General features: G+C 40.9%; 1 protein-coding gene across 5 annotated transcripts in view; it reads left to right on the top strand.

Moving 5' to 3' along the window:
* Positions 1-24,430, top strand: part of KMT2D (lysine methyltransferase 2D) — a 213,447-nt gene that overhangs the window by 141,160 nt on the left and 47,857 nt on the right. For all 5 annotated transcript variants that reach the window (XM_042451953.1, XM_042451957.1, XM_042451954.1 and 2 more), the window contains 2 exons: positions 19,427-19,591; positions 21,593-21,752. In XM_042451953.1, coding sequence (XP_042307887.1) covers positions 19,427-19,591; positions 21,593-21,752 — 325 coding nt within the window. The remainder of the gene's footprint in view (positions 1-19,426; positions 19,592-21,592; positions 21,753-24,430) is intronic.

Genomic DNA, 24,430 nt, shown 5'->3' with positions numbered 1-24,430 from the left:
TAATCTTTATCAGTTTCTCCTCTTGGGTTTTCTTTTTTAGATGCTTTTTTTTATCAGCCAACCTCTTATCACTGATTTCACGGCATCCCATGTAATTTGGAGTGAAGTCTCTTTATTTAAATTTTCCTTAAAATAGAACTCAGTACTTTGCTTGAGGTCTTTCACAAGCTTTTCATTCTTCAATAACTATGAGTTTAACCTCCAATTAAATTCTCTCTTCCCTAAATTTAACTCTAATTGCACCGGACAATGATCAGACCAAATTTTGGGTATTATTACCACCTTACCAATATTTTTAAGCAGATGTAACAAGGTCAAGATCGTGTCTATCCTGGACCAGATTTTGTGGGTATTTGAGTAGAATGTAAAATCTTTATTCTATCCATTCTTTATTCTCCAGGCGTCTCCCAGAGAATGTACTTTCATCAACTCAAAGAATTCTTGTGGTAGCTTACCTTGGTTACTTTTTACTTTTTTTTCTGAGAATCTATCCAGTAAGGGGTTTATCACCCCATTAAAATCTCCAAGCAATATTATATTTTCTACTTCGAAATTTGTCAATTTTTCCTTTTATCTTTTATAAAATTTATTTTCGTTCTCCAATGGGCCATAGATACCTACCAAAACAAACTTCTGATCTTTATGTCTTATTTCAACTATAATGGCCTTCATAATCACTAAATACCTCTTTAGCTGTATATTTCCCATTTATATATAATACCACCCCTTTCTTTTTAACTTTAGCAGCCGTTATATATTCTTGCCCTTATTTCACACATTTTAGATATTTTTTGTCCTTTTATTCTAGTTTCTTGAAGGCATATTACACCTAGTTTTAATTTTTGCAAATAGTAAAAGAATTTTTTCCTTTTCTGGGGGGTATTTAAACCCTGGACATTCCAAGTCAAAAATTGTATGGTATCCGCCATTCCCCAAAATGTATCTCTGACAAAACCAGACTCTTATAATTTAATGCAAAGGTAAGATTTATTAAAGTATTAAAAGAAATTTGTCTTGAGCTTTAAAGTAGTATTAAAAAATTGAGTCAATTATTCATGAACTGCCCCTTCTTCTCCTCCTCCTCCTCCTCCTCCTCCTCTTCTTCCTCTTCAAAACACAGATCTATCTCCAGATGTTACATATACAGAATGCCTGTTTATTGCTGGAGGTACATATGTCTGATAGGACTGATCATGCTGCTTATTAGTCTCTCATATATCACTTAAGGGAACAACATGAAACTAGCAGTTTGAGTATTCAGTTCATCTTGCCTTAAACTTACGTAATCAGTTCTTTCAGGTGCTTGTCTTTGCAGTCTTAGCTGATGCTTATTATGTTGACATACATGGCCTTCTCAAGTTCTCACTTGATATAAATGTGGTTGCTGACATTCTTCTGTAACATAATAAGCTAATCGTTTCTGGAAGTTTACTTTTCCATATCTTGCCCATTAGCATTTGCACAGGCAAATATGGCATTCTGGTAACTAAGGTATTCCGATATTCCAACAATGGCAAATGCAAGTCCAGTTGTGCATCTCTTGCCTTCTTTATCAGACAGAATTTACAGATAGAATTGCTTGCTCTTCCATTCCACTAGATTGTGCATACCCTTGGACGAGTAGAACATTGCTTAGACCCCCATTTTTTTTGCAAACATTTGAAACTCTTGATTAATAAAGAGGATATTACAATGATCCCTTCCCCTATGCGGGGGACCCATTCCGGACACACACACACCCCGCGTAAGGGAAATTCTGAGTATGCTCGAGCCCCATTAAAGCCAAGCTTGTGCTTGTGGTGGTGCAGCAGCATGCACATGCCATGGACACACACCCCATCATTCTTTCCGGGGCGCGAAACTGCTTCTTCTGGCATGGCTTCCAGCATATGCTTTTTTAAAAAAATGTTTTATTAATTTTTATCATTTTCACACCAGCAGTAACACAATCCATTTACAGTATACATTCACAAAACATAGAACATCTATACATATCCCTCCCTCCCCTGCTTCCCCATCCTATCCCCCCCCCTAAACATACACTGAGTTCCTATCTTGTTACTCAAAGAAATCCTTGAGTTACATGTCTTCTTTTAGGCTTGTAATTTAAGTTATTCGACACAAAACATTGTCTCTCTTGACATCTTACTAAAAAACAAATAACATAAGGTGTACTTCCTACTACCTAGTTTATCTGAACTGTAATATTTTGTATCATTGTTTAACCCTTATCCCTTAGCTTCGCAATGCCTTCCGCTAAAATTTTAGCTCTAAAACCAAATTTTAGCCCAATGTTATATTTACACTTAATATTTGGTTTTGAGCTATGCTAGGCCATCGTCATTTTATAGTTTGGTAAACCTAAGATCCAGCCGTAGCTCTATTTCACCTATATCTTTCAATACCTTACGACTTTTATCCAACTGTCATCATTATTGTATCTGTTTGTTCTTACTTAATGTACATTAACTAAAAATAACATTATTCCATTGTTTCTTTAAGTAGATATAAAAATGTCCCATTCCTTCTTTATCTGTTCTTCACTTTTTTCTTTCATCCAGCAAGTCATCTTGTCCAATTCCGCTACTTCCAAGGTTTTGATAAGCCATTGTTCTATTGTGAGAGACTGTTTACATTTCCAAAGTTTTTCAAATACTATCCTAGCACAAGTTAGCAAGTTGAACAACAGCTTTCCATAATTCTTATCTAGGTCATCATTAAACATTCCTAACAAAGTTTCTGGTTGAAAAGTTATTTGTATTTTTAGTTCTAAAAAAATTACATTGTAAAACTCGATCCAAAATCGTTTAGCCTTTTTGCAAGTCCACCAAATATGAAAGTAAGATCCGATCTTGGTTCCACACTTCCAACAGTGTGGATTGTAATTTTTTGATATGAATGCTATTTTCTGCGGGGACAAGTGCCATCTGTATGACATTTTGTATGTATTTTCTTTTATTTCTTGGTTAACTGTATATTTTGTTCTTTTCCAAATGTTTGCCCAATTTTGATAATCCAAATTCTTTCCACAGTTTTGAGCCCATTCTCTTATAATCTCTTCCTCAGTATCCCATGTTAGTAATAATTTGTAATATTTGGTAATCATCTTTTCCCTTCCTTTATCTAATATTTCCTCCCATTCCATTAGTTGATTATTAATTCCCTTAATTTTTTTTATCCATTTTCCATCTTTCTCTCATCTGTCTGTAAAGGTACCAGTGACAGTCTATCCTTGCTGATTTCAATTCCTCTTGGGATTTTAATTCGTCCTGTTCTGTTTTTAATTTAATCAAATCTTTATATCTTAACCAATTACATTTCGAAATGCTCTCTTTTCCAAAAAAGGTTTCATGAGGGGAACATACTAATGGTATACCTTTACACAAACGAGGTTGTAACTTTTCCCAAACTTTTAACAAAGCTTTGCGTATTACATGATTCATACATTCTTTATGGACTTTTCTCTTTTCATAAAAAAGGTACCCATGAAAACCAAATCTCAGATCGTGACCTTCTAACGTTAACATTCTTTCATTATCCAACAATAACCAGTCTGATAACCACACCATCACAGCTGCTAAGTAATATATTTTGAGATTTGGCACACTTAATCCTCCATGCTTTTTATCATCACACATTATTTTTTATTTAATTCTAGCTTTTTTCTTTCTCCAAATGAATTTCAAAATTTCTTTCTGCCAAATTTCTAAGGGCTTAAAAATATGTAATATTGGAATTGTTTGAAATAGAAATAATGATCTGGGAAGGACATTCATTTGAATAACAGAAATTCTTCCCATCATAGAGAGCTATAGGCCCTCCCATTTATTTAAGTCTCTCTTAACTTCTGACCAGACCTTTTCATAGTTGTTATGGAAAACATCAACATTCTTATTAGAAAGTGTAATACCTAGATATTTTACTGTCTTTTCAATTTTAAAGTTGCTTTTCTCCTGTAGTATAACTTGTTCCTCTTTTTTCATATTTTTTTATCAACATTACTGTTTTATCCTTATTTACCTTTAAGCCAGATACATCTGCAAATTCCTCTAATACCAGTGTTAATCTTTCAATACTTGTAATTGGATTTTCTAATACATATACAATATTGTTGGCATATAGCCGCATTTTGAATTCGTGTTTCTTAATTTTTAAGCCCTGTATGATGCTTTCCTTTCTGATTCTATTATTTAGAGATTCCAGTACAAAAATAAACAATAGTGGCGACAGGGGGTACCCCTGCCTCGTACCCTTCGAGATCTGAAATTCTTTTGATTTGCTTTGGTTTATAATTAGTTTTGCGTTCTGCTCCTTGTAAATTTCCTGAATCCATTTACAAAATGTATTTCCCACTGCCATCCTTTCCAACATTATTAACAACGTTTCCCAGCTGACGCTGTCAAACGCCTTTTCCAAGTCCATAAAGCCAAGCGCCATACTTTTTTCATTATGCTTGTCATAAAATTCTATGATGTTTAATATATGTCTTATATTTTCCTTTAATTGACGGTTTGGCAGAAAGCCTCCCTGGTCTTCTGGTATCCAGTCCCTTAGAATTCTCTTGAACCTTTCTGATAAAATCATAGCAAAGAGTTTGTAATCTGCGTTCAAAACAGAAATAGGCCTATAGTTTTTTACATCTTTTGGATCTCTATTCTCTTTTGGCAGTAGTATGATGTTAGCTTGTTTCCAAGTATCTGGATATTTCTGGCTTCCAATGGCGTTGGCTGTCAGCTTAAATGGGATTGTTATTTGGTCCTCGAATATTTTATAATATTCAACTGGAAACCCATCCGGGCCAGGTGCTTTCCCTCTTTTTGCTTTTTTAATTACTTCTGTTATTTCTGCTGTTGTTATAGGACTGTTAAGAATTTCTCTCTGATCTTTATTAAATGGTTGTAATTGCGCTTTATCTAAGAAAGCTTCTACATTTTGTTTTGATTTTTTTTCCTTTCATATAACTTGGTATAGAACTCTTCAAATTCAGTCCTTATAATATCTTGATCAGATGTAGTTCTTAGATCTCTAGTTCTTATTTCTGATATAAGGTTACGTTCTCTTTGTTTTTTCAATTTATAGGCTAACCAACGCCCTGGTTTATTGGAGTGCTCAAAGTATCTTTGTTTAAGATATTTAAGTCTTTTTTGTATCTCTTCACTTTCTTCCCACTCGATTTGTTTTTTAATCGTTTTGATCTCCTTTAGAATCTTTCTGTCAGATGTTTTCTCAATCAATTATTTTTCTTTAATTCTAATTTATACATTTCTTCTAATTTCTCTCTCTTCTTTTTCTTCCAAATATGATGTTGCTGTATAAAGAAACCTCTCATGTGCGCCTTAGAGGCTTCCCATACAATAGTTACGTCAATGTCTGGTTTTAAGTTTTCTTTGAAGAAAAAAGACAGATTTTCCCTTGCCTTTTCCACTATCTCCTCTTTAGATAGCATTAAATCGTTTAGCCTCCAGGCATATTGTGTTAAGTTCATTTTATCTGTCACTATTAATGGGCTGTGATCTGATATTGTCCTGGGGCTCGATGTACATGTTAATGATATCTTTGCACCACAATTTTGTTGCAAACATCATGTCTATCATAAAGAGGGATTTGTGCCTCTCTGAATAGAATGTAAAATCTTTAGTTACTATATTTGTATCTCCATACGTCATATAGTGTTTGCTCCTCAATAAGATTTTCAAAGGTTTTGGGAAGTCTTCCTTGTGATTTTTTGATCTTCTTTTCAGATTTTCTGTCCATTTCGGGATTGACTACCCCATTCCAATCTCGCATAACAAGGATCTTATCATATTTAAACTTAGCTAAAGTTTCGTTCAATTTTTGATAAAATTGTTCTTTCCTTTCTAGTGGGGCGTATATACCAACCATTAAACATTTTTCATTTTGTAAAGTTATTTCGATACCTACAACTCTTCCTTCATTGTCCACAAACAAACTTTTAGATTTATACTTTTCATTTACATATATTACTACTCCATTTTTCTTTTTCACATTAGCTGAAACATATTCATTGCCAAATTTCCTATTTTTAAGTAGTTTTATATCTTTTTGCTTTATGTGTGTTTCTTGCAGACAAACCACTTCTGCATTTTGTTTTTTGAGATAGTGGAAGACTTTTTCCCGTTTTTGGGGAGAGTTCATACCTCTTACGTTCTATGATGTTATTTTAATTTTCGATTGTTTTTGATTTATAAAAACTTGACTGTTTTGTATAATTACTTTTTTGTTTTCCCCCTCCATTGAATTCATATTGCGGCTCCTGCTGATTGTCTTTCTTCTCCTTCTTCCTTATCTACCTCATCCTCTTTCTTATCTTTTTTTTTCTAATTCTTTCCGATGTTTTTTAAGGAAGTCTTTCATTTTCATAATGGAGTTTATTCTGTATATTTCCGTTTTGTATTTGAATATTACACCCTCCAATCTGTCCCATCTATACATCACATCGTTATCTCTCAAAAGATTAGTAAGTGGTTTGTACTCATTCCGTTTTTTAAGTATTCTTATAGGAATGTCCTTGTAGATAATCAGTTCTTTCCCTTCAACTTCCAAACCTTGTTCATAATTCAACTGCAGTATGTCATCTCTCGTTTTTTTCCTTGTAAAATGAACCACTACGTCTCTGGGAAGTTTCTTTTGTTTAGCTATTTTAGAGTTCAGTCTGAATATTTTATTAATTTCCCATTGAAATTTATCTTGTTCCTCACCCATGTAGTCTGCTAAAATGGGAATCAAGTATTCATATACAGTATATCCTCGCTATCTCTTTCTTCCAGACCTCTGATTTTAATACAGTTCTCCCGTTGCTTCAAGTCTTGAAGAGCTCTCTCGTCAAGTTCTCTTTCACGCGATCTTTCTATTTCTAACACTTTTATATTTATTTTTTCTGTTTTTTCATCAATTTTATTCACATTCCTTTCCAATTGTTTTATATCCTCTGTAGCCTTGCCTAGCGTGTCCTTGATCTCTTTCAATTCTGATCTTATTTCTTGTCGTATTTCTTGTTTTATTTCTTTCCTCATGGCTGTCATATCTCTCTTTAAAGCTTTAATATCTTCTTTCATGTCATAATATTGAGTCTTTAGTTCTTCTAATAAGACCGTTTGTTCTGAGGGTTTTGGATTACCCTCAAGTGAATTTCTCCGTTGTTGCTGTGAGTCTTTTGTTTTCCTCGTATTCATTTTGAATCTACCTTTTCCCAATTCCTCTTGATCCTCTTTTGTTGTATTTATTAACTGTTATATATTCTTTCCTCCTCCTCCTCCTTCCTTGCTTATCTTTCCCTCTTTTCCTCTATCTTAAACTCCCCAATTTTCTCTGAATCAGCTCAATATTCACCTGTCTCTACCCTCTTGGCGTATCCTTGCTTCACTAGCTCCCTTCCTTCTTCTGTAGTGTTCCCTTTATAATTTATGCCTTTTCTTCCTCCTTATATTTCTCAGTCCTCTACAGGGGTGATTTATCGCCCTTCCAATATCCACCTGTCTCTCTCCGTCTTCTAATTCTGTGTTTTCTCTTTATCACCTGTACTTTCCTTCATCCAGTTTTTCTCCTCTCTCTCAATGTCCCTCTGCTTTAACTTCGGCAAGGGCCGGTGCTGATCTCCTTCTTTCTGGGTCCCACTCTTTGTTCTCCTTCTCTAAGCTTTCCTTACTATCAGTTCTTCTTTTCTACCACCTGATTTCCTGCCCTTTCCCAGCTCCCCTCTATTCTCTCTCAAAACAAATTTGGTTCAACATTGATTCTCCTATCTCCACTGACCTTTTACCTCTTCCGGACCCCAGCCGTTATGTTGATCGTCCTTCCTCCAATGTCCTCCTACCTCTCCCAATCCTCAACCACTGTGTTTTCCTCACTGTCTTCTCTGATCTTCCTTCAATCGGTCTCCTGCTCACTCACTGCTCCCCTCTGCACTTTCTCTTCCCTTTCCGCGGGGGCTTGGATCTGAATTGGTTTGCCTTCCTCTGATGTCCTCCTGCAGCTCCCAATCCTCAACTGCTGCTTTTTCCTTGCCTTCTTCTCCCCTCTATTCCCTCAGTGTGAGCTTGGGTCAGCGTGGGGCTGCCTTCCTCCGGTGTCCTCCTGCCTCTCCCGGACTGCAGCCGCAGTGTTTACCTCGTTGTCTTCTCCTTTCTTCCTTCAGTCCGTCTCCTCCTCTCTCTCTGCTTCCCTCTATTCCCTCTCGGTGTGGGCTTGAGTCAATGTGAGCTTGAATCAGCATTAGGCTGCCTTCCTCTGGTGTCCTCCTGCCTCTTCCAGACTGCCACTGCTGTGTTTTTCTCGCTGTCTTCGCCTTTCTTCCTTCAGCCCGTCTCCTCCTTTCTCTCTGCTTTCCTCTATTCCCTCTCTGAGTGGGCTTGGATTGGAGTTGGGTTACCTTCCTCCGGTGGCCTCCTGCCTCTTCCGAACTGCAGCCGCTGTGTTTTTCTCACTGACTTCGCTACTATTCTTTCAGTCCGTCTCTGGTCACCTCTTTCTTTTGACTCGCTTCTATGGCCTCCGAACCCGGATTAAATCCCCCTTCTCCCCTTCTCCTGCACTCCCGCCTTCTTCTCTTGTACTTTAATCTCTGTTTTGGTGACAGAAATTGACTCACTGTCTTCTCCCCCTTCTTATTGCCAGATTCCGTCCCTTTCTCTCTCAGTTTCTCTCCTTGTTCCTTTTTCTTTCCTTTAATTTTAGGAACTCTCTTTCTCAGGCTTTGGGTTTCCTTTCTTCTCAGAAGCACCAGCTGTAAACATTTAACTATTGCTTGCAGCTGCAAAGGCTTAACCCAATTTTCTCTGCGCTCTATTCCTTTGTTGACTTTTCTTACAAATAATAATAATAATATTCTCTCGTTTTCAAGCCTTTCCTGCTCACTCCGAAACCACCTCTTTAGTCAAGATTAATTTGTTGTCCCTTTTAAGTTCAGAAGATGAGCTTTGGGTTAAGTTTAACAACAACAACAAAAAAGTTGGAGCGCTGTCTACCCGCTTTTTATAACTCAATTCAGCTCTTTCTCTTTAGCATCCTTGAAGACCCTTGATGAAGGTATCTTCTTAGTCTTAAACTTTGTTAGCAAATTGTCCTCTTCGCAAATTATTCCTTCGTTCTTTATTTACTTTAAAATAAGTTGTTGGCGGCTCTTGTGCCTAAAAGGCTCCCTAACTGGCGCCGACTCTTCTTGCCTCCTTCTACCCGCTCGGGTCTCGAGAGACAAAGACAAAAGACCCCCAGTCGGGCGAGGTTTTCGGAGGTCCGCAAAGCATCTTCACCCAGGCAATGCCATGCCTGGGGTTTTCCCCTGCTTCGTGGTGTAAACAACGAGCTGGGAAAACACCAGTAGGGGAGTACAAATTCCCAGTAGCTACCTGAGATTGCGTCCGTCGGGCTGCCATTCCAACCCGGAAGTCCTCGCTTCCAGCATATGCTTGAAGCTACGTAAGGCATGCCCTGCATATGACACAAGCATACTGTATCACTCCTAACTGATATTCTATGGTGAGCAAACAGATTTAAGCCTATCATCCACAGTTCCTGCTGTCTTGTCAGGTTAACTTAATACTTCTGGATATTTTGGAAAGTAATCAACCATCAGAAGAAAAAAGGAATTGTTCATTCAAAAATATCTACACCCACCTTCTCCTATAATACAGTTGTCCCTTCTGATTCACGTGGAATTCATTCTGGACCACCACCACCCGCCCCCCACGAATCACAAATATCGCAAATATTGGATCCCCATTGGTTACAATGGGGGTGCGCTTCCTTGGGCGTGCCCCCATAATGTCCCTCCTGGCTTGCCGTCTGCGAAAGACCAGGGGACATGAACAGCAAGACCATGAATCGGGAGGGATGACTGTACTTCAAGAATCCCATAAGTGGCTCTGTGTATATACTGCCAACCTGATGAACTAAATCCAATATTTCAGAAGCTGGTCTACTTAGGAATTATTAAATAGTCTGTTATATAAAATAATAATTTAGCCATTCCTTTAGAAGTGTAACATTCAAACACAATATTTCCCACCTTAAGCTAAAAAACCCACAACAGTGTTAGTCATCACCTTTTTGTCTTACAGAATATATTAAACTGTTGTCCTTATTTTTATTGAATATTTTACAAACATTTACACAACATGTATCTATATAAATAAAAATGTAAATGTTCATTTGTTTAAAATCTTCAATCTCCAAAAGTTCTTCACCAGTTGCTTTGAAATTTTGATACGACATTTCATTCGAATGCATGCATGTTTTTATATACATATACCTACTGTTATATTGATGTTACACCTGTGACAGGTAAAATACGTTTTTTTGGAAAAAGAGCACCATCTGTTGGACGTAACAGCAACACATAGTATACTAAATATTTGATTGGCTTTTGCAGTCACCATCAACAAAATTCAGGGCTAATCTTTAGAATTGTGCAATTTAGATCTAGACACAGATTGCTTCTCACATAGACAATTATATGTTGCGTGTCCTAGCGTCGGCAAACCAGACAATCTCTATATCTTCACAGACAATGGAACAACAAAAAATATTGTATACCCACAAGCATTACGAAATTAAATATTTCAGAAATGTGTGCTTTCTCTTTTCTTTCTTTTTCATTTAACCAGACTGAGCCACAGCAACACGTGGCCGGGTACAGCTAGTTATAGAATATTTTAAATGGTAAAATGTTTGTTTCAGTTCTTGTATCTAACTTAAAATTAACTGTATATTAGCATTCCATCCAGCACTTTTACTTAAAGCTGCACCGGTCACTTCCTGAGCCAACTTTCCTATCAGTAGACAATTTAATCTGTTGACAGTGCACGTGGCACTTTGACCCGAAATACACAGGCCAAATAAGGCAGCTTCCATCCACTATGGGGATGTGGCATTTACATGACGCACACCCGCAAAGTGGCCAGAAGCCACTCCAAGGCCATGCCAAGCCAGGAAAAGTTGGCCCCAAAAGGTGTGGATTTAATCCATTCCTGACGGCAGCCCATTTGGGAAAGCAGCAGCAGCCTGCTTTGGAAGTGAGCCATGTGGTTGCTGTGGGCCTGGCGCGATAGGGCTGGAGCAGCTAGAGGCTGCTTCTTCCAGACCATCTGCTTTGGACCTTCATTTCCTTTTATTCTGTAATGATTTTTCTTGTCACACATGTTACAAGTCTTTACAAATGCTGGGCATCTCCAAGGTTTGTGAACTGTACCACAATAAGAACACTTATTATTTTTCTTCCACTCATAATAATAATAATAAAATTTATTTATATTTCTCCGCCTCTCCCAGTGGATCGAAGCGGGGTTACAGACTAAATAAAAACACAAAATGTTTACTTAAAAATTTAATTACAAATAGCTAAAAACAATAAAATATCCAACATCAGACAATAACAATAGCATCAACAAGCAAGGCATGGATAATACACAAACGGGGCATGTCATTCATCTCAGGGGGGGTATTCATATCAGGTGGGGTATGCTCGGCTAAAGAGCTCGGTTTTAAACGCTTTTCTAAATGTCGCTAACAAGGTCGCCGAGTGGATCTCCTCAGGGAGACTGTTCCAAAGTCTCGGAGCCATTGTTGAAAAAGCTCTTTGCGAAGTACAGTATTAATATATTTGGAAGTCACTATTTCTAATAAGTTCTTACCCAATGTTCTGAGAGTGCGAGGCAGATTGTATAGGGAGATGTGGTCCTGTTAGTAATTCGGGCCCAAGACATGCAGGGCTTTATAGGTAATAACCAATCCCTTGTACTGTGCCCGGAAGCAAATAGGGAGCCAGTGAAGATCTTTTAAGATAGGTGTAATATGGTCAAACCTTGATGAACTGGTGACCAATCTGGCTGCCATATTCTGCACTAACTGAAGCTTCCGAACTTGGTACAAGGGTAGCCCCATGTAAAGCGCATTACATAAATCTAGACGAGAGGTTACCAGAGTGTGTATCACCGTTTCAAGGTCCCTTCGGTCTAGGTAGGGTCGCAGTTGGCGTATCAACCGAAGTTGATAGCAAGCACTTCTGGCCGTCGCATCTACCTGAGATGTCAATTGCAGGGACAAGTCCAGAAGTACTCCTAAACTGCTAACTTCGTCCTTCAGGGGAAGTGTGACCCTGTCCAGGACAGGTTGACAAATTTCCTTCCTTAGACCCGAGGAACCTATCACGAGTACTTACGTTTTCTCTGGATTCAGTCTGAGTTTGTTTTCCCTCATCCAGCCCATTACCGACTCCAGGCAGGCATTCAGAGGAGAGATGCCATCCTTAGTCCCTGTATCAGTCGGAGACATAGAGAAACATTTGGGTGTCATCAGCGTACTGGTAACACCACACCCCATATCTCTGGATGATCTCTCCCAGCAGTTTCATGTAAATGTTGAACAGCATGGGGGACAAAATAGCTCCTTGAGGGACACCCGATGTCAGTTCCCTCTTAGAGGAACAAGTGTCCCCCAGCTTCTGCTCCTGCTATATCTCTTCAACTCCAAGACCTTGACTTACTTTTATGAGCCTCTTGTAGCTCATATAACTCTTTGGACGCTGTTACTATGGTCCGGAGCTGATCTCTTGTTATCTCATCGTCATCTCATCAGCACAACATATTTCTACAGCTTTCTCTAGAGTAAGGTCATCTTTCAAAAGCCTTTCTTGCAATTTTTCTTCCTTGATGGTAAACAGCTGCAGGAAAAGAGATTCCACCTCAACATTAGGAGGAACTTCCTGACAGTCAGGGCCATCCAACGGTGGAACACACTCCCTCGGAGTGTAGTGGAGTCTCCTTCCTTGGAGGTCTTCAAACGGAGGCTGGATGGCCATCTGTCGGGGATGCTTTGATTTGGATTTCCTGCATGGCAGCGGGTTGGACTGGATGGCTCTTGCGGTCAATTCCAACTCTATGATTCTATGATTCTATGTATGTGATTCGTCACAATACCAAATTCACAATTAGCTGCTTTCATTTTAAGATCAGTAACATATTACTCAGTGGTGACTCCTGAATTCTATATTTGGTTCCAGAAACAAAATATTAGAAAAACAATATTCTTATGGGGTAGAAAATGGCTTCTAAATTTTTCTAAAACCTCTGAGACATCTCTTGGATATTACTCTGAGAATACGAAAAGCTTATTGTAATTTTAATGTTGTTGTAATCCCGCCTCGATCCATAGGGAGAGGCGGGAAATATAAATAAATCATATTATTATTACATGAAGAAATTCCTTTGTTTTGCAAACAGTATAACAAGATAGCTGTTTGCCTTCTCTTTGCAACATTTTCAAGTCCAGGTGTGATGAGATATAATTGGAAAATTTGTTCCCAATGCCTCCAGTTTTTAGCCAGGTTACCTTGCAAAACAAGAAGAGGAGGTGGAGGCTGGAGTGAGTCCATATCCTCATTTAGAATTAGCAGACTCCCACCTGCAATAGAGAAGATTCCACACCAACTTCTGACACCATGTAATGTTGTTTCTACAATAAGACAAACTCACAAACTGATAAGACTCCAAGGTCCAAAACACATTGCAGAAATAATCCAGTTTTTCTCTGCTTCAACTGCCCCGGCTCAGTGCTACGAAATACTGGGAATTGTAGTTTATTGTGGCACCAGAGCTCTATCAGAGACAAGGTTAAATGTGTCACAAAACTAAAGTTCCCAGAATTCCCTAGCACTGAAATCCAGCCTCTGTTTGAAGACCTTTAAGGAAGGAGACTCCACTACATTCCGAGGGAGTTTGTTCCAATGTCGAACAGCCCTTACTCTCAGGAAGTTCCTCCTAATGTTGAGGTGGAATCTCTTTTCCTGTAGTTTGCATCCATTGTTCTGTGTTCTAGTCTCTGGAGCAGCAGAAAACAAGCTTGCACCCTTCTCAATATGACATCCCTTCAAATATCTAAACAGGGTTATCATATCACCTCTTAACCTTCTGTTCTCCAGGCTAAACATCCCCAGCTCCCTAAGTCGTTCCTCATAGGACATGGTTTCCAGACCCTTCACCATTTTAGTTGCCCTCCTTTGGACACGTTCCAGTTTCTCCACATCCTTTTTAAAATGTGGTGCCCAGAACTAGACACAATATTCCAGGTAGGGCACTATTACTTCTCTTGATCTAAAGACTATGCTTCTATTGATGCAGCCTAAAATCATATTGGCCTTGTTAGCTGCCACATCACACTGTTGACTCATGTTCAACTTGTGGCCTACTTGGACTCCTAGATCGCTTTCACATGTAGTCTCGTTCAGCCAGGTGTCACCCATCCTATATCTGTGTGTTTAATTTTTCCGCCCTAAGTGCAGTACCTTACATTTCTCTGTGTTAAATTTCATTTTGTTAGCTTTGGCCCAGCATTCTAATCTATTAAGGTCATTTTGAATTTTGATCCTGTTCTCAGGAGTATTAGCTATTCCTCCTAATTTGGTGTCATCTGCAAATTTGATAAATATGCCCCCAATTCTGTCATCCAAGTCATTGATGAAGATGTTGAATAGCACTGGCCCCAGGACAGAGCCCTGTGGGACCCCACTGATCACTTCTCTCCAGGATGAAAAGGAGCCATTGTTGAGCACCCTTTGGGTTTGGCCGGTCAACCAATTACAAATCCACTTAACAGTTGCCTTGTCTAGCCCACATTCTACAAACTTGTTTGCAAGAATATCATGGGGAACTTTGTCAAAGGCCTTACTGAAATCAAGATATACTATATCCACAGTATTCCCTCCATCTAACAAGCTAGTAATTTTATCAAAAAAAGAGATCAGGTTTGTCTGGCATGACTTCTTTCTCTGAAACCCGTGTTGACTTTTTGTGATTATGGAATTGCTTTCTAGATGTTCACAGATTCTCTTTTTAATGATCTGCTCCAGAATCTTTCCTGGTATTGATGTCAGACTAACTGGACGATAATTGTTGGGATCCTCTTTTTTCTTTTTTTGAAGATGGGGACAACGTTTGCCCTCCTCCACTCTGCTGGGACTTCTCCTGTTCTTCAGAAGTTTTCAAAGATTATTACCAATGGTTCCAATATTATATTTGCCAATTCTTTTAATACCCTTGGATGTAGTTCATCTGGTCCTGGAGATTTATATTCGTTTAGATTAACCAGATATTCCTGTACTATCTCTATACATATTCTGTGCTGAAATTCCCCAATTTTGTCCTCTGTTCCATTATCCTCAGGTTGAGCACCCTTTGCCTTTTCTGAGAAGACTGAAGCAAAAAAGGAGTAATTCTGCCTTTTCACTGTCCCCTGTTAGCATTTTGCCATCTTCTGCATGCAGTGGCCTTCTTCCTCCTTTTGCTGTTGACATATCCATAAAAGCCCTTTTTGTTGTTCTTAACCTCTCTAGCAAGCCTTGGCTTTTCTGACTTTACCCCTACACAGGCTCGCTATTTGTTTGAATTCCTTTTTTCGTGATTTCCCCATTTTTTCCATTTCTTATACATGTCCCGTTTAAAACTTAGCTCAGTTGAAAGTTCCATCCTGGTTTCTTGAGACACCTCCCATCTTTCTTTCTCAATGGAACTGTTTGAAATTGTGCCTTCAGTATCTCCCTTTTGATAAAGTCCCATCTGTCCTGAACTCCTTTCTACTTAAGTATACCTGACCATGGAATCACCCCCAGTATTTCTTTAAGTTTATTAAAATCTGCTCTCCTAAAGTCTAGAATGCGTGTCTGACTATGCCTGGCTTCTCCTTTCCATTGTATAACAAACTACAGGAGTGCATAATAATAAATAATAATTTGTTTTATTTATATACCGCTATTCCAAAGATCATAGCGGTGAACAGCAAGTAAGCTAATTAGCAAGTAAGCTAATTTGCCCCCAACAGTCTGGGTACTCATTTTAGCGACCTCAGAAGGATGCAAGCCTGGGTCGAGCTTGGGCCCTTTTTGCTGGTCTTGAACTCGCAACCTTGTGGTTTTGAGTGAATGGCTGCAGTACAGGCATTTAACCACTGCGCCACCAGGGCATGATCACTTCCACCTAAGGATCTTACCACTTGCACTCCATTAACTAGGTCATCCCTGTTGGTTAGGATCAGATCTAAAATAGCTGATCCCCTTGTTGCCTCTTCCACCTTTTGGACAATGAAATTGTCTCCAAGGCAAGTGAGGAATTTGCTAGATCTTGAGGATTTGGCTGAGTTTGACTTCCAGCAAATAGTTGAAGTCGCCCATCACTACTACATCTCTCTTTTCTGAATGTGTGGTCATCTGTTCTAGAAAGACATCATCCAATTCCTCAGTCTGACTTGGGGGTCTCTAGTAGACTACCACAATAACATCCCTGTTGTTTCCCTCCCCTTTAATTTTTATCCAGATGCTCTCCACCTGGCTTCCAGGATTGATGTCCTGGATCTCTTCACTGGTGTAAATGTCCCTGACATATAAGGCTATTCCTCCTCCTTTCCTGTTTGGCCTGTTTCTCTTGAAAAGGTTATACCCCTCTATTTCTACATTCCAATCGTGAGACTCATCTCACTATTATATCATATTTGCTTTGTTGTGCTAGGAGATGAAGTTCATCTTGCTTATTCCCCATGCTCTGTGCATTAGTGTAGAGACATCTAAGACCATGGGTCCCCTTTACTTGCTGCCTGTGCAAGTTCTTTTGCCTCCCACTTTGGGTCCTTGCACTGTTTGCCTGTGTCAGTTTGACTATTTTCTCCAGCCCTTTGCCTTCCAGAATACTGTCTCCCTCCCCCACATAACTCAGTTTAAAGCCCTCCTGATCAAATTTTTGAGATTATTAGCAAAAACGTTTTTGCCAACTGGCGTGAGATGCAACCCATCCCTTGCCAGAAGTCCTTCCTCATGGAACCGCAGCCCATGGTCCAAGAATCCAAACCGTTCTTGGCGGCACCAGCTACTGAGCCAGTTATTTACATCCGCTGTTTTCTTCTCCCTTCCTGGACCATGCCCTTCAACTGGGAGAAGAGATGAGATGACAACCTGTGCATCCATCTCTTTCATCTTCCTACCCAAAGCCTCATAATCCCTTATGATATTCTAAAGGCTGTGCCTTGCAGTATCATTGGTTCCCACATGAATCAAAAGAAAGGGGTAATGGTCAGTAGGCTTGACAAGTCTTGTCAGCCTCTCTGTCACATCACGGATCTTTGCCGCAGGGAGACAGTACACCTCCCGAGACATCTTGTCAGGCCCACAAACCACTGGTTCAGTGCCTCTCATCAAAGAGTCCCCCACGACCACCACACGTCTCCTCCGAGGCTTAGCAGCGGCTGTTCCCTTTGGTGGAGCTCTCTGGGTCCCCTGCTCTGTCCCTGAAGTCTGTCCCTGCTGCTGTTCCTCCTTGATAGTAGCGAGAGATGCAAGCTCACAGAATGTTCCTTGGTTTCCCTACTTCTGTGTGTGACACTCCTCCAACTATCTACTTCTGTTGTGTGTGAAGTGACCTCCTCCTCCCCAGCAACTTTCTCTGTGCGTTTCCCGTCCAAGACTGTCTGGTCCATTCAGGTCAGGAAAGCCTCTTGCTCCCTATGACGCTGAAGTGTAGCTACCTGGGACTCCAGCTGCTCTACTTTCTCTTCTAAGAGGGCTACCAACTTGCAACTAGTGCAGGTGAAGTTCCCCATATCCCTAGGCAAGAAGACAAACATCCCACAAATGTTGCAGGTGACTGCAGCAGGGCCTTCAGTGTCCATACTGAGAAGTCTTAAGGAGACACTGAAACAAGACTGTGGGCTTCCCCTGCTAAACTTGGCCTTTGTCCCCAAACTCTGTCACTGAGTTCAAGTCACTGGGCCTATAGTTATGTAGAGCTCCTGACTAATAGCTCCTTCCAGAGGCAAGTCTCTGACTCACTTCCTCTGAACAAAAGTCCCCACAAGCCCCTTAAGGAAAAAAGGGAAAAGTGAAAAATTTAAAGAGTCCCCTCCAACAATGTTCTCATGTCAACTTCTCCTCTATTCTCCAAATCCTCCTTCACTATATAGAAAAATTACAATTCTCTGCCAGCCTTCTGTAGAATTAGGGTTCAGACTCCTCCCAGCAGTGACTCCCAGAATACAATAGCTCAAAGTCTAAGGTTAGATCTCACCAAAAGCACATGGAGAAGAAAACCAGCCTTTTCCTCCTTGAAGGAAATGAACTAGAATCCCTCTTCCAACCTTCTGTATAATAATAATAAAATTTTATTTCTATACCGCTATTCCAGCGATCACAGCGGTGTACATCAAAGAGTAAGACAATTAAAACATCAGCATGACAATAATACAAGGTTAACAATTAGGAACAGTAAAAACTAACAACACCCTATACAAGTGGCTGTGTAGAATGGAATACACAAAAACATTGCCAAGGGGAAGAGAATGACCACAAGGCTCACGAGGGGAAAGCCTGGTGGAACAAAAAAGTCTTCAAGTTCTTCTTGAAAGCATCGAGGGAGGTGGAAGTACGGAGCTCATTGGGGAGGGAGTTCCAGAGCTGAGGGGCTGAAATAGAGAAAGCCCTCTGAGCTGATACATATCGAGTGTCTGGAACTCTTAAAAGATGTCTTTCACCCGACCTGAGAGTGCGGGGCGGATTGTATGGGGAGAGGCGGTCCTCCAAGTACCCTGGGCCCAAGCCATTTAGGGCTTTATAGGTGATAATCAACACCTTGTATTCGGCCCGGAAGCAAATAGGCAGCCAATGGAGATCTTTTAGGACTGGTGTTATATGGCTATAGAACTTAGGGTTCAGACTCCTCCCAGCAGTGACTCCCAGAATGCAATAGCTCAAAGTCTAAGGTTAGATCTCACCAAAAGCACATGGAGAAGAAAACCAGCATTTTCAATTCAAGCTACAGGAAAAGAGATTCCACCTATACTTCCTGACAGTAAGAACTATTTGACAGTGAAATACGCTGCCTTGGAGTGTGATGGAGTCTTCTCCTTTGGAGATGTTTCAACAGAAGCTGGATGGCCACCTGTCATGAGTGGTTTGACTGTGTCTTCCCCCTTGGCAGGGGGTTTGGCTGGATGGTGTTTTTGGTCTCTTCCAACTCTGTAATTCTAGATGAATGCTAGGAAAGAATGGGCTCCCAGTTGCCACAAGACGCCTGACAGCATCAGGACTCACCTGCAGCTTGTTGAGAAAGAAGGTGGCTGTAGGGTACCTTGCTGTGAGATATGCTGTGTCTTCTTCCTGAGCACATGCAGTATACAGGATTGTGGTAGGTTGACTTGCTGCCAGTACAAATGCACACATGCAGCAGTAGCAGTCATCTATCTGTAGGAAGTGGTAGTCTGAAAAGCAAGTAATTGTCTCCCAAGAGCTGTGCTATGTCTAATAATAATAATAATAATAAAGTTTATTTCTATCCCGCTTTTCCAATTTGATCAATCCTGAACATGGACCGTAGGATGTGTCACTGTGTGATGATATATGCTGTCTTGATTTGATGTTCTTTCTTTCTCTGTGCAGGAACTCTCCTTGCTGCCTCTGATGGAACCTGTTATCACAGCCAATTTCAACCTTTTCTCACCCTTTGGAAGCAGTCCCATCAATGGCAAGAGCCAGTTGAAAGGCTCCTTTGGTCATGCTGCCTTGGACAGTATTCCAGATTACTACTCACAACTGCTCACCAAGGTATGGTCATCCCTACTTTGCTAATCAGGAAGGGGAAATGCTTAACGTGTTATTTATACCAATGACACTGTGGAAGAACTAGAAGAACATTTGGTTTAAATATATGCTTTTCTGGAATCAAGACTCCTTATTCACAGATCCAAAGAAGTTTATGTGATCTTTTACATGAGACAGAAGGAAAAAAGGAGGGAGATTCTTTTTTATGTTTTTGGAGAGAGCTGAAGGCTTGTTTACATACTTGATCAGTGACACCCTAGGACACTGTTCAGCAACTGGTTTTATTGGCAAGATATTTTTGGGAAAGAGTACAGAGTAGTGTGCCACTAATTATAGCTACACATACATTATTGGTAATTCCTAGTGCATGGGTTGGATTCTTCCAGTTGCCTATTCCTTACCATGTGGTCTTGGTGCTTTTCTGATCCCTTTGGATTCACCATGACCACTACCGCCATCTGTTCTGCCCTTGTTGCAGTTTCTAAGTTTCCTGCTGCCTCTACATAGTCCTGTCTGTGTGCAGCTGTGGTAGTCCTCTCCTTTTAAAGTTTTGCAGCATTGCTCCAGCACATGGAAGGGGACCTTTTGCTCCCTGATCTGAGCCCTCAGCAGTTCCTCATTTGTGGTCCTCCAACATTTATAGGGATTCTCTACTTCTCCACCATGCCTTGCCCCATCCCTAAGTTACACAACCCCTCTGATAAGAAGTTCTCTTGCACAGTCCTAGTCTTCCAAATCAGGAACTGCAGAAGTACTTGGGAATCATAGTATCTCCAGTTACTGACTGGAGGTAACACCAGGATTTCATAAGAGGCTACATTGGGAATCTCGCTCCCAACACACACCACTTGCTTACACAGTTGGCAAGGTGATCACAAATAGCAGTATGCTTCATGTGTCCCATGTCCTTTTCAGTGGGTGAAAGTGGAGGGTTAGCAAAGACTCCCTGATGTAAGGACAAGTTGCAGGAACAGGCTTGCAGCAGGGCCCATCCTATGGTTTCTTTCACTCAGTCATTGGGAAGGACATGTGATGGCCTGACACACTTTTGACATTAGGGCTGGGGCCATGCTTCCAGATGTAATCCAGCTCACAGAGAGCTTGTTGGCAGATCATGTGTCCCCTCACTGAAAAACTCTTGTACTAACATAGGGCTTAGAGGTGGAGGTTTCCATAAAGTGGGTAGAGCTAAAGTAGGGCACAACATTTGGACTCGAGGCACAGAAGATCACAAGATGGGCTGCATACTTGAAATCCCTTATGCAGGCATGGTGGGTGCATTTTAAAAGAATTTTTTTTTTTTAAAATACAAAAAAATCTTCCATCTTTCAACACTTCCTTATTTCCAAAGTGGCTGACAAGGGTAAGAAACAAAAATAATACAAGAAATCATAAAATACCTTAATATCAAAAATAATACAGGAAGAATTCAAAGATATAGCCGTGTTAGTCTGTAGAATCAGTATGTAGGGAATCTTGTAGCACCTTTGAGACTAACTGAAAGAAAGAAATTGGCAGCATGAGCTTTCTAGACTTCAGTCTACTTCTCCAAATGCATCTGAGTAAGTTAGTCTCAAAGATGCTACAAGATCGCTCTCTAAATAAAGGAAGTCTAGTGGATGAAATCAGTGGAGATTTAAAAAAAAGGTTAGCAGTATCTCGAAAGACTTGGAAAGATAAGAATGCTTTCACCCAGAACTGAAATGTCATTTAAATAGTTGCCCAGCAAAGCTCATTAGACGTAGCATTTATTCCATATTATTTCATTGTCTAAATAAAGTTGTAAAATGGCCTGGATGCTCTGCTTAGGGGTGGTGTATAAACCTTTAATTTTTTACATCATTGACAGGCCACTCCCTAATATTTAAAATAGTGGGCATCTTGCTCACAGAGAATAAGTAAGCTTAAGTGGGCAAAGAGATTTAACATGTCTACTGAACTATGAGGAAAGACAAATTGGGTGGGTGAAACCATAGTAGATGTTCTCTTCCCATCTCTGTCTAGAACAACTTGAGCAACCCGCCAACACCACCTTCTTCACTGCCTCCCACCCCACCACCGTCTGTACAGCAAAAGCTGGTGAATGGAGTCCTGTCTTCTGAGGAGCTGACTGAACAGCCCAAGGAGACTGTGTTGCCTCGTCGTGAACCTGAAGGGCAAAAAGGTAAGGTCCACTGATGAGCACAGGTGGTGCTGTTGAGTTCCTGTCTGTTCTGGGAGTGTCTCGAAGCTGCAGCCAAGCTGAAGTTACGTATATGTGGGGGGATCCTAATCCATTTCTTGAAAATTAGTAGTGAGTCCCTTAGAGGCTATTCTAGCAGAGGCACAAGTAAAACAAATCTGTACAGTGGAAATGGCTGGGGATGATGGTGGTATTCATAATGCTGATGGCTGTTAGTTTGTGAGCTAGCTAGTGAATTGCATTTATCAACACAAGTTGATTTAAAGAAGAAGTTGGAAGTCTTAGGCAGAGACGATAGGTTTGTAGAATTTGTGAGTTAGTTATATTTATATGTTACTTTTACCTCCAGTGATTTTGGAGTAACATGGCTTTCCTCCTCACAACAGTCCTCAACACTGATTAGAAGTTGGCAGATGTCCAAAAGTCAAACAAGAGAACTTAGACAAATAGTTTAAAAGTGAAATAGAGAATTTGTACATCCCTCAGATAAAGCTTATGCACGTTTAAAAAGAATAAACTCACAAGAGAAATGTGAAACTCATAATAAAGAAATGCAAAAAGCTAAATCTGGTTCCATGGAAACAATGCAGAAAGCCAAATTTCGAGCTAAACCAAAACATAGCTCAATTCCAGGCACGCAGCCGGAACATGAATATAAGGGGGATAGAATGAAAACATGGTTCTTGCAGGTGCTAACAGAAAGCCAAACCAAAATCAATGAGGTTTTGAAAGAGACAATCATTAATAATAATAATAATAATAATAATAATAATAATAATAATAATAATAATATTTTATTTATATGCCGCCCTTCCTACGATCAGGGCGGCTCACAACAGGTTAAAATACAAACAGATTAAAATACAAAATCCACAAATTAAAAAGAAAAAGAAAACACAATAAATCAACCCAACAACAAAAAGCCCCATAGCCCAACCTCTAGGCCACGGTAGAGGAGGGAGGCCCACAGGATATTTATTCGGGGAATGCCTGTTGGAATAGGAAGGTTTTAAGATCCTTCCTAAATTGGGCCAGGGTCATAGACGAGCGGAGCTCTGTGGGCAGCGCATTCCAAAGGGCTGGGGCAGCTATGGAAAACGTCTTCCGTGTAGTGGAGACTAACCTAGCCCCAGGCACCTTCAGTAGCTGCTGCCCAGACGTTCTGAGGGTGCGAGGCGGAATGTACGGGGAGAGGCGGTCCTTTAGGTATCCTGGGCCCAAGCCATTTAGGGCTTTATAGGTGATTACCAACACCTTATATTGAGCTTGGAAACGAATGGGCAGCCAATGGAGATCTTTTAAAACCGGTATTATATGGCTGGTTCTGGGAGCACCAGTAACCAGCCGGGCTGCCATGTTCTGCACCATTTGCAGCTTCCGAGTTTGGTATAAGGGTTGCCCCATGTAGCGTACATTGCAGAAGTCCAGTCTCGAAGTTACCAGAGCATGTACAACAGTTTCTAGGTCCCTCTGGGCCAGGTATGGGCGCAGCTGGCGAATCAGCCGAAGCCGATAACAGGTACTCTTGACCGTCGCATTCACCTGAGCAGTCAGGTGAAGCGACGAGTCAAGAAGCACCCCCAGACTGCGCACAGAGTCCTTCACAGGGAGCGTGACCCCGTTCAGGACAGGTGGAACCACCGCCATTCCTGGACCAGGGGAACCTATCACTAGTACCTCCGTTTTCTCTGGATTCAATTTGAGTCGGTTTTCCATCATCCAGCCCATTACTGACTCCAGACAGGCCACGAGAGGAGAGACTCCATCCCCAGTCACTGCATCAGTCGGAGACATAGAGAAAATTATTTGGGTGTCATCAGCGTACTGATAACCCCGCGCCCCATGTCTCCGGATGATATCTCCCAGCGGTTTCATGTAAATGTTAAATAGCATGGGAGACAGAATGGCTCCTTGAGGGACCCCAGTTTTTAGGGGCCTCTCATCAGAGCACACGTCTCCCAGCTGCACCATCTGGGACCTCCCGGAGAGGTAGGAGCGGAACCACTGGAGCGCAGTGCCCCCGATTCCCACCTCTGCCAGGCGTCCCAGAAGGATACCATGGTCTATGGTATCGAAAGCCACTGAGATGTCCAAGAGCACCAGCAGGGACACGCTTCCCCTGTCGATGCTCAGACGGAGATCATCGACCAAGGCGACCATGGCCGTCTCAACCCCGTAACCCGCCCGGAAGCCAGTTTGAAATGGGTCCAGATAATCCGTTTCATCCAAGACCGCCTGAAGCTGGATCGCGACCGCCCTCTCGATCACCTTTCCCAAAAATGGTAGCAGCGAAATAGGCCGATAATTATTATGTACCAGGGGGTCGAGGGAGGGCTTTTTTAGGATCGGTTTTACTATGGCCAATTTAAGATCCGATGGAAATAGCCCATCCCTCAGAGATGTATTAATTATCCGGTGTAACAAAGATGTTACCACCGGTCCCCCCTGGGCCGCTAACCACGAGGGACAGGGATTAAGAGAGCAGGTCGTTTTCCGAACACTTCCGAGGATCTTGTTCACATCCTCGGTACTCACCAACTCAAACTGATCCAGTTTAACATAGTCCGCGGAGGCTCTGGACACTTCTACTCTAGGATCTGCTATAACGTCAGCGTTCAGACCTTCGCTTATACGAGAGGTTTTATCCGCAAAAAAGTCGT

Source organism: Sceloporus undulatus, chromosome 2, assembly GCF_019175285.1.
Source record: "Sceloporus undulatus isolate JIND9_A2432 ecotype Alabama chromosome 2, SceUnd_v1.1, whole genome shotgun sequence".
Taxonomy (NCBI): Eukaryota; Metazoa; Chordata; class Lepidosauria; order Squamata; family Phrynosomatidae; genus Sceloporus; species Sceloporus undulatus.
This window is presented reverse-complemented; position numbering and strand designations above follow the sequence as displayed.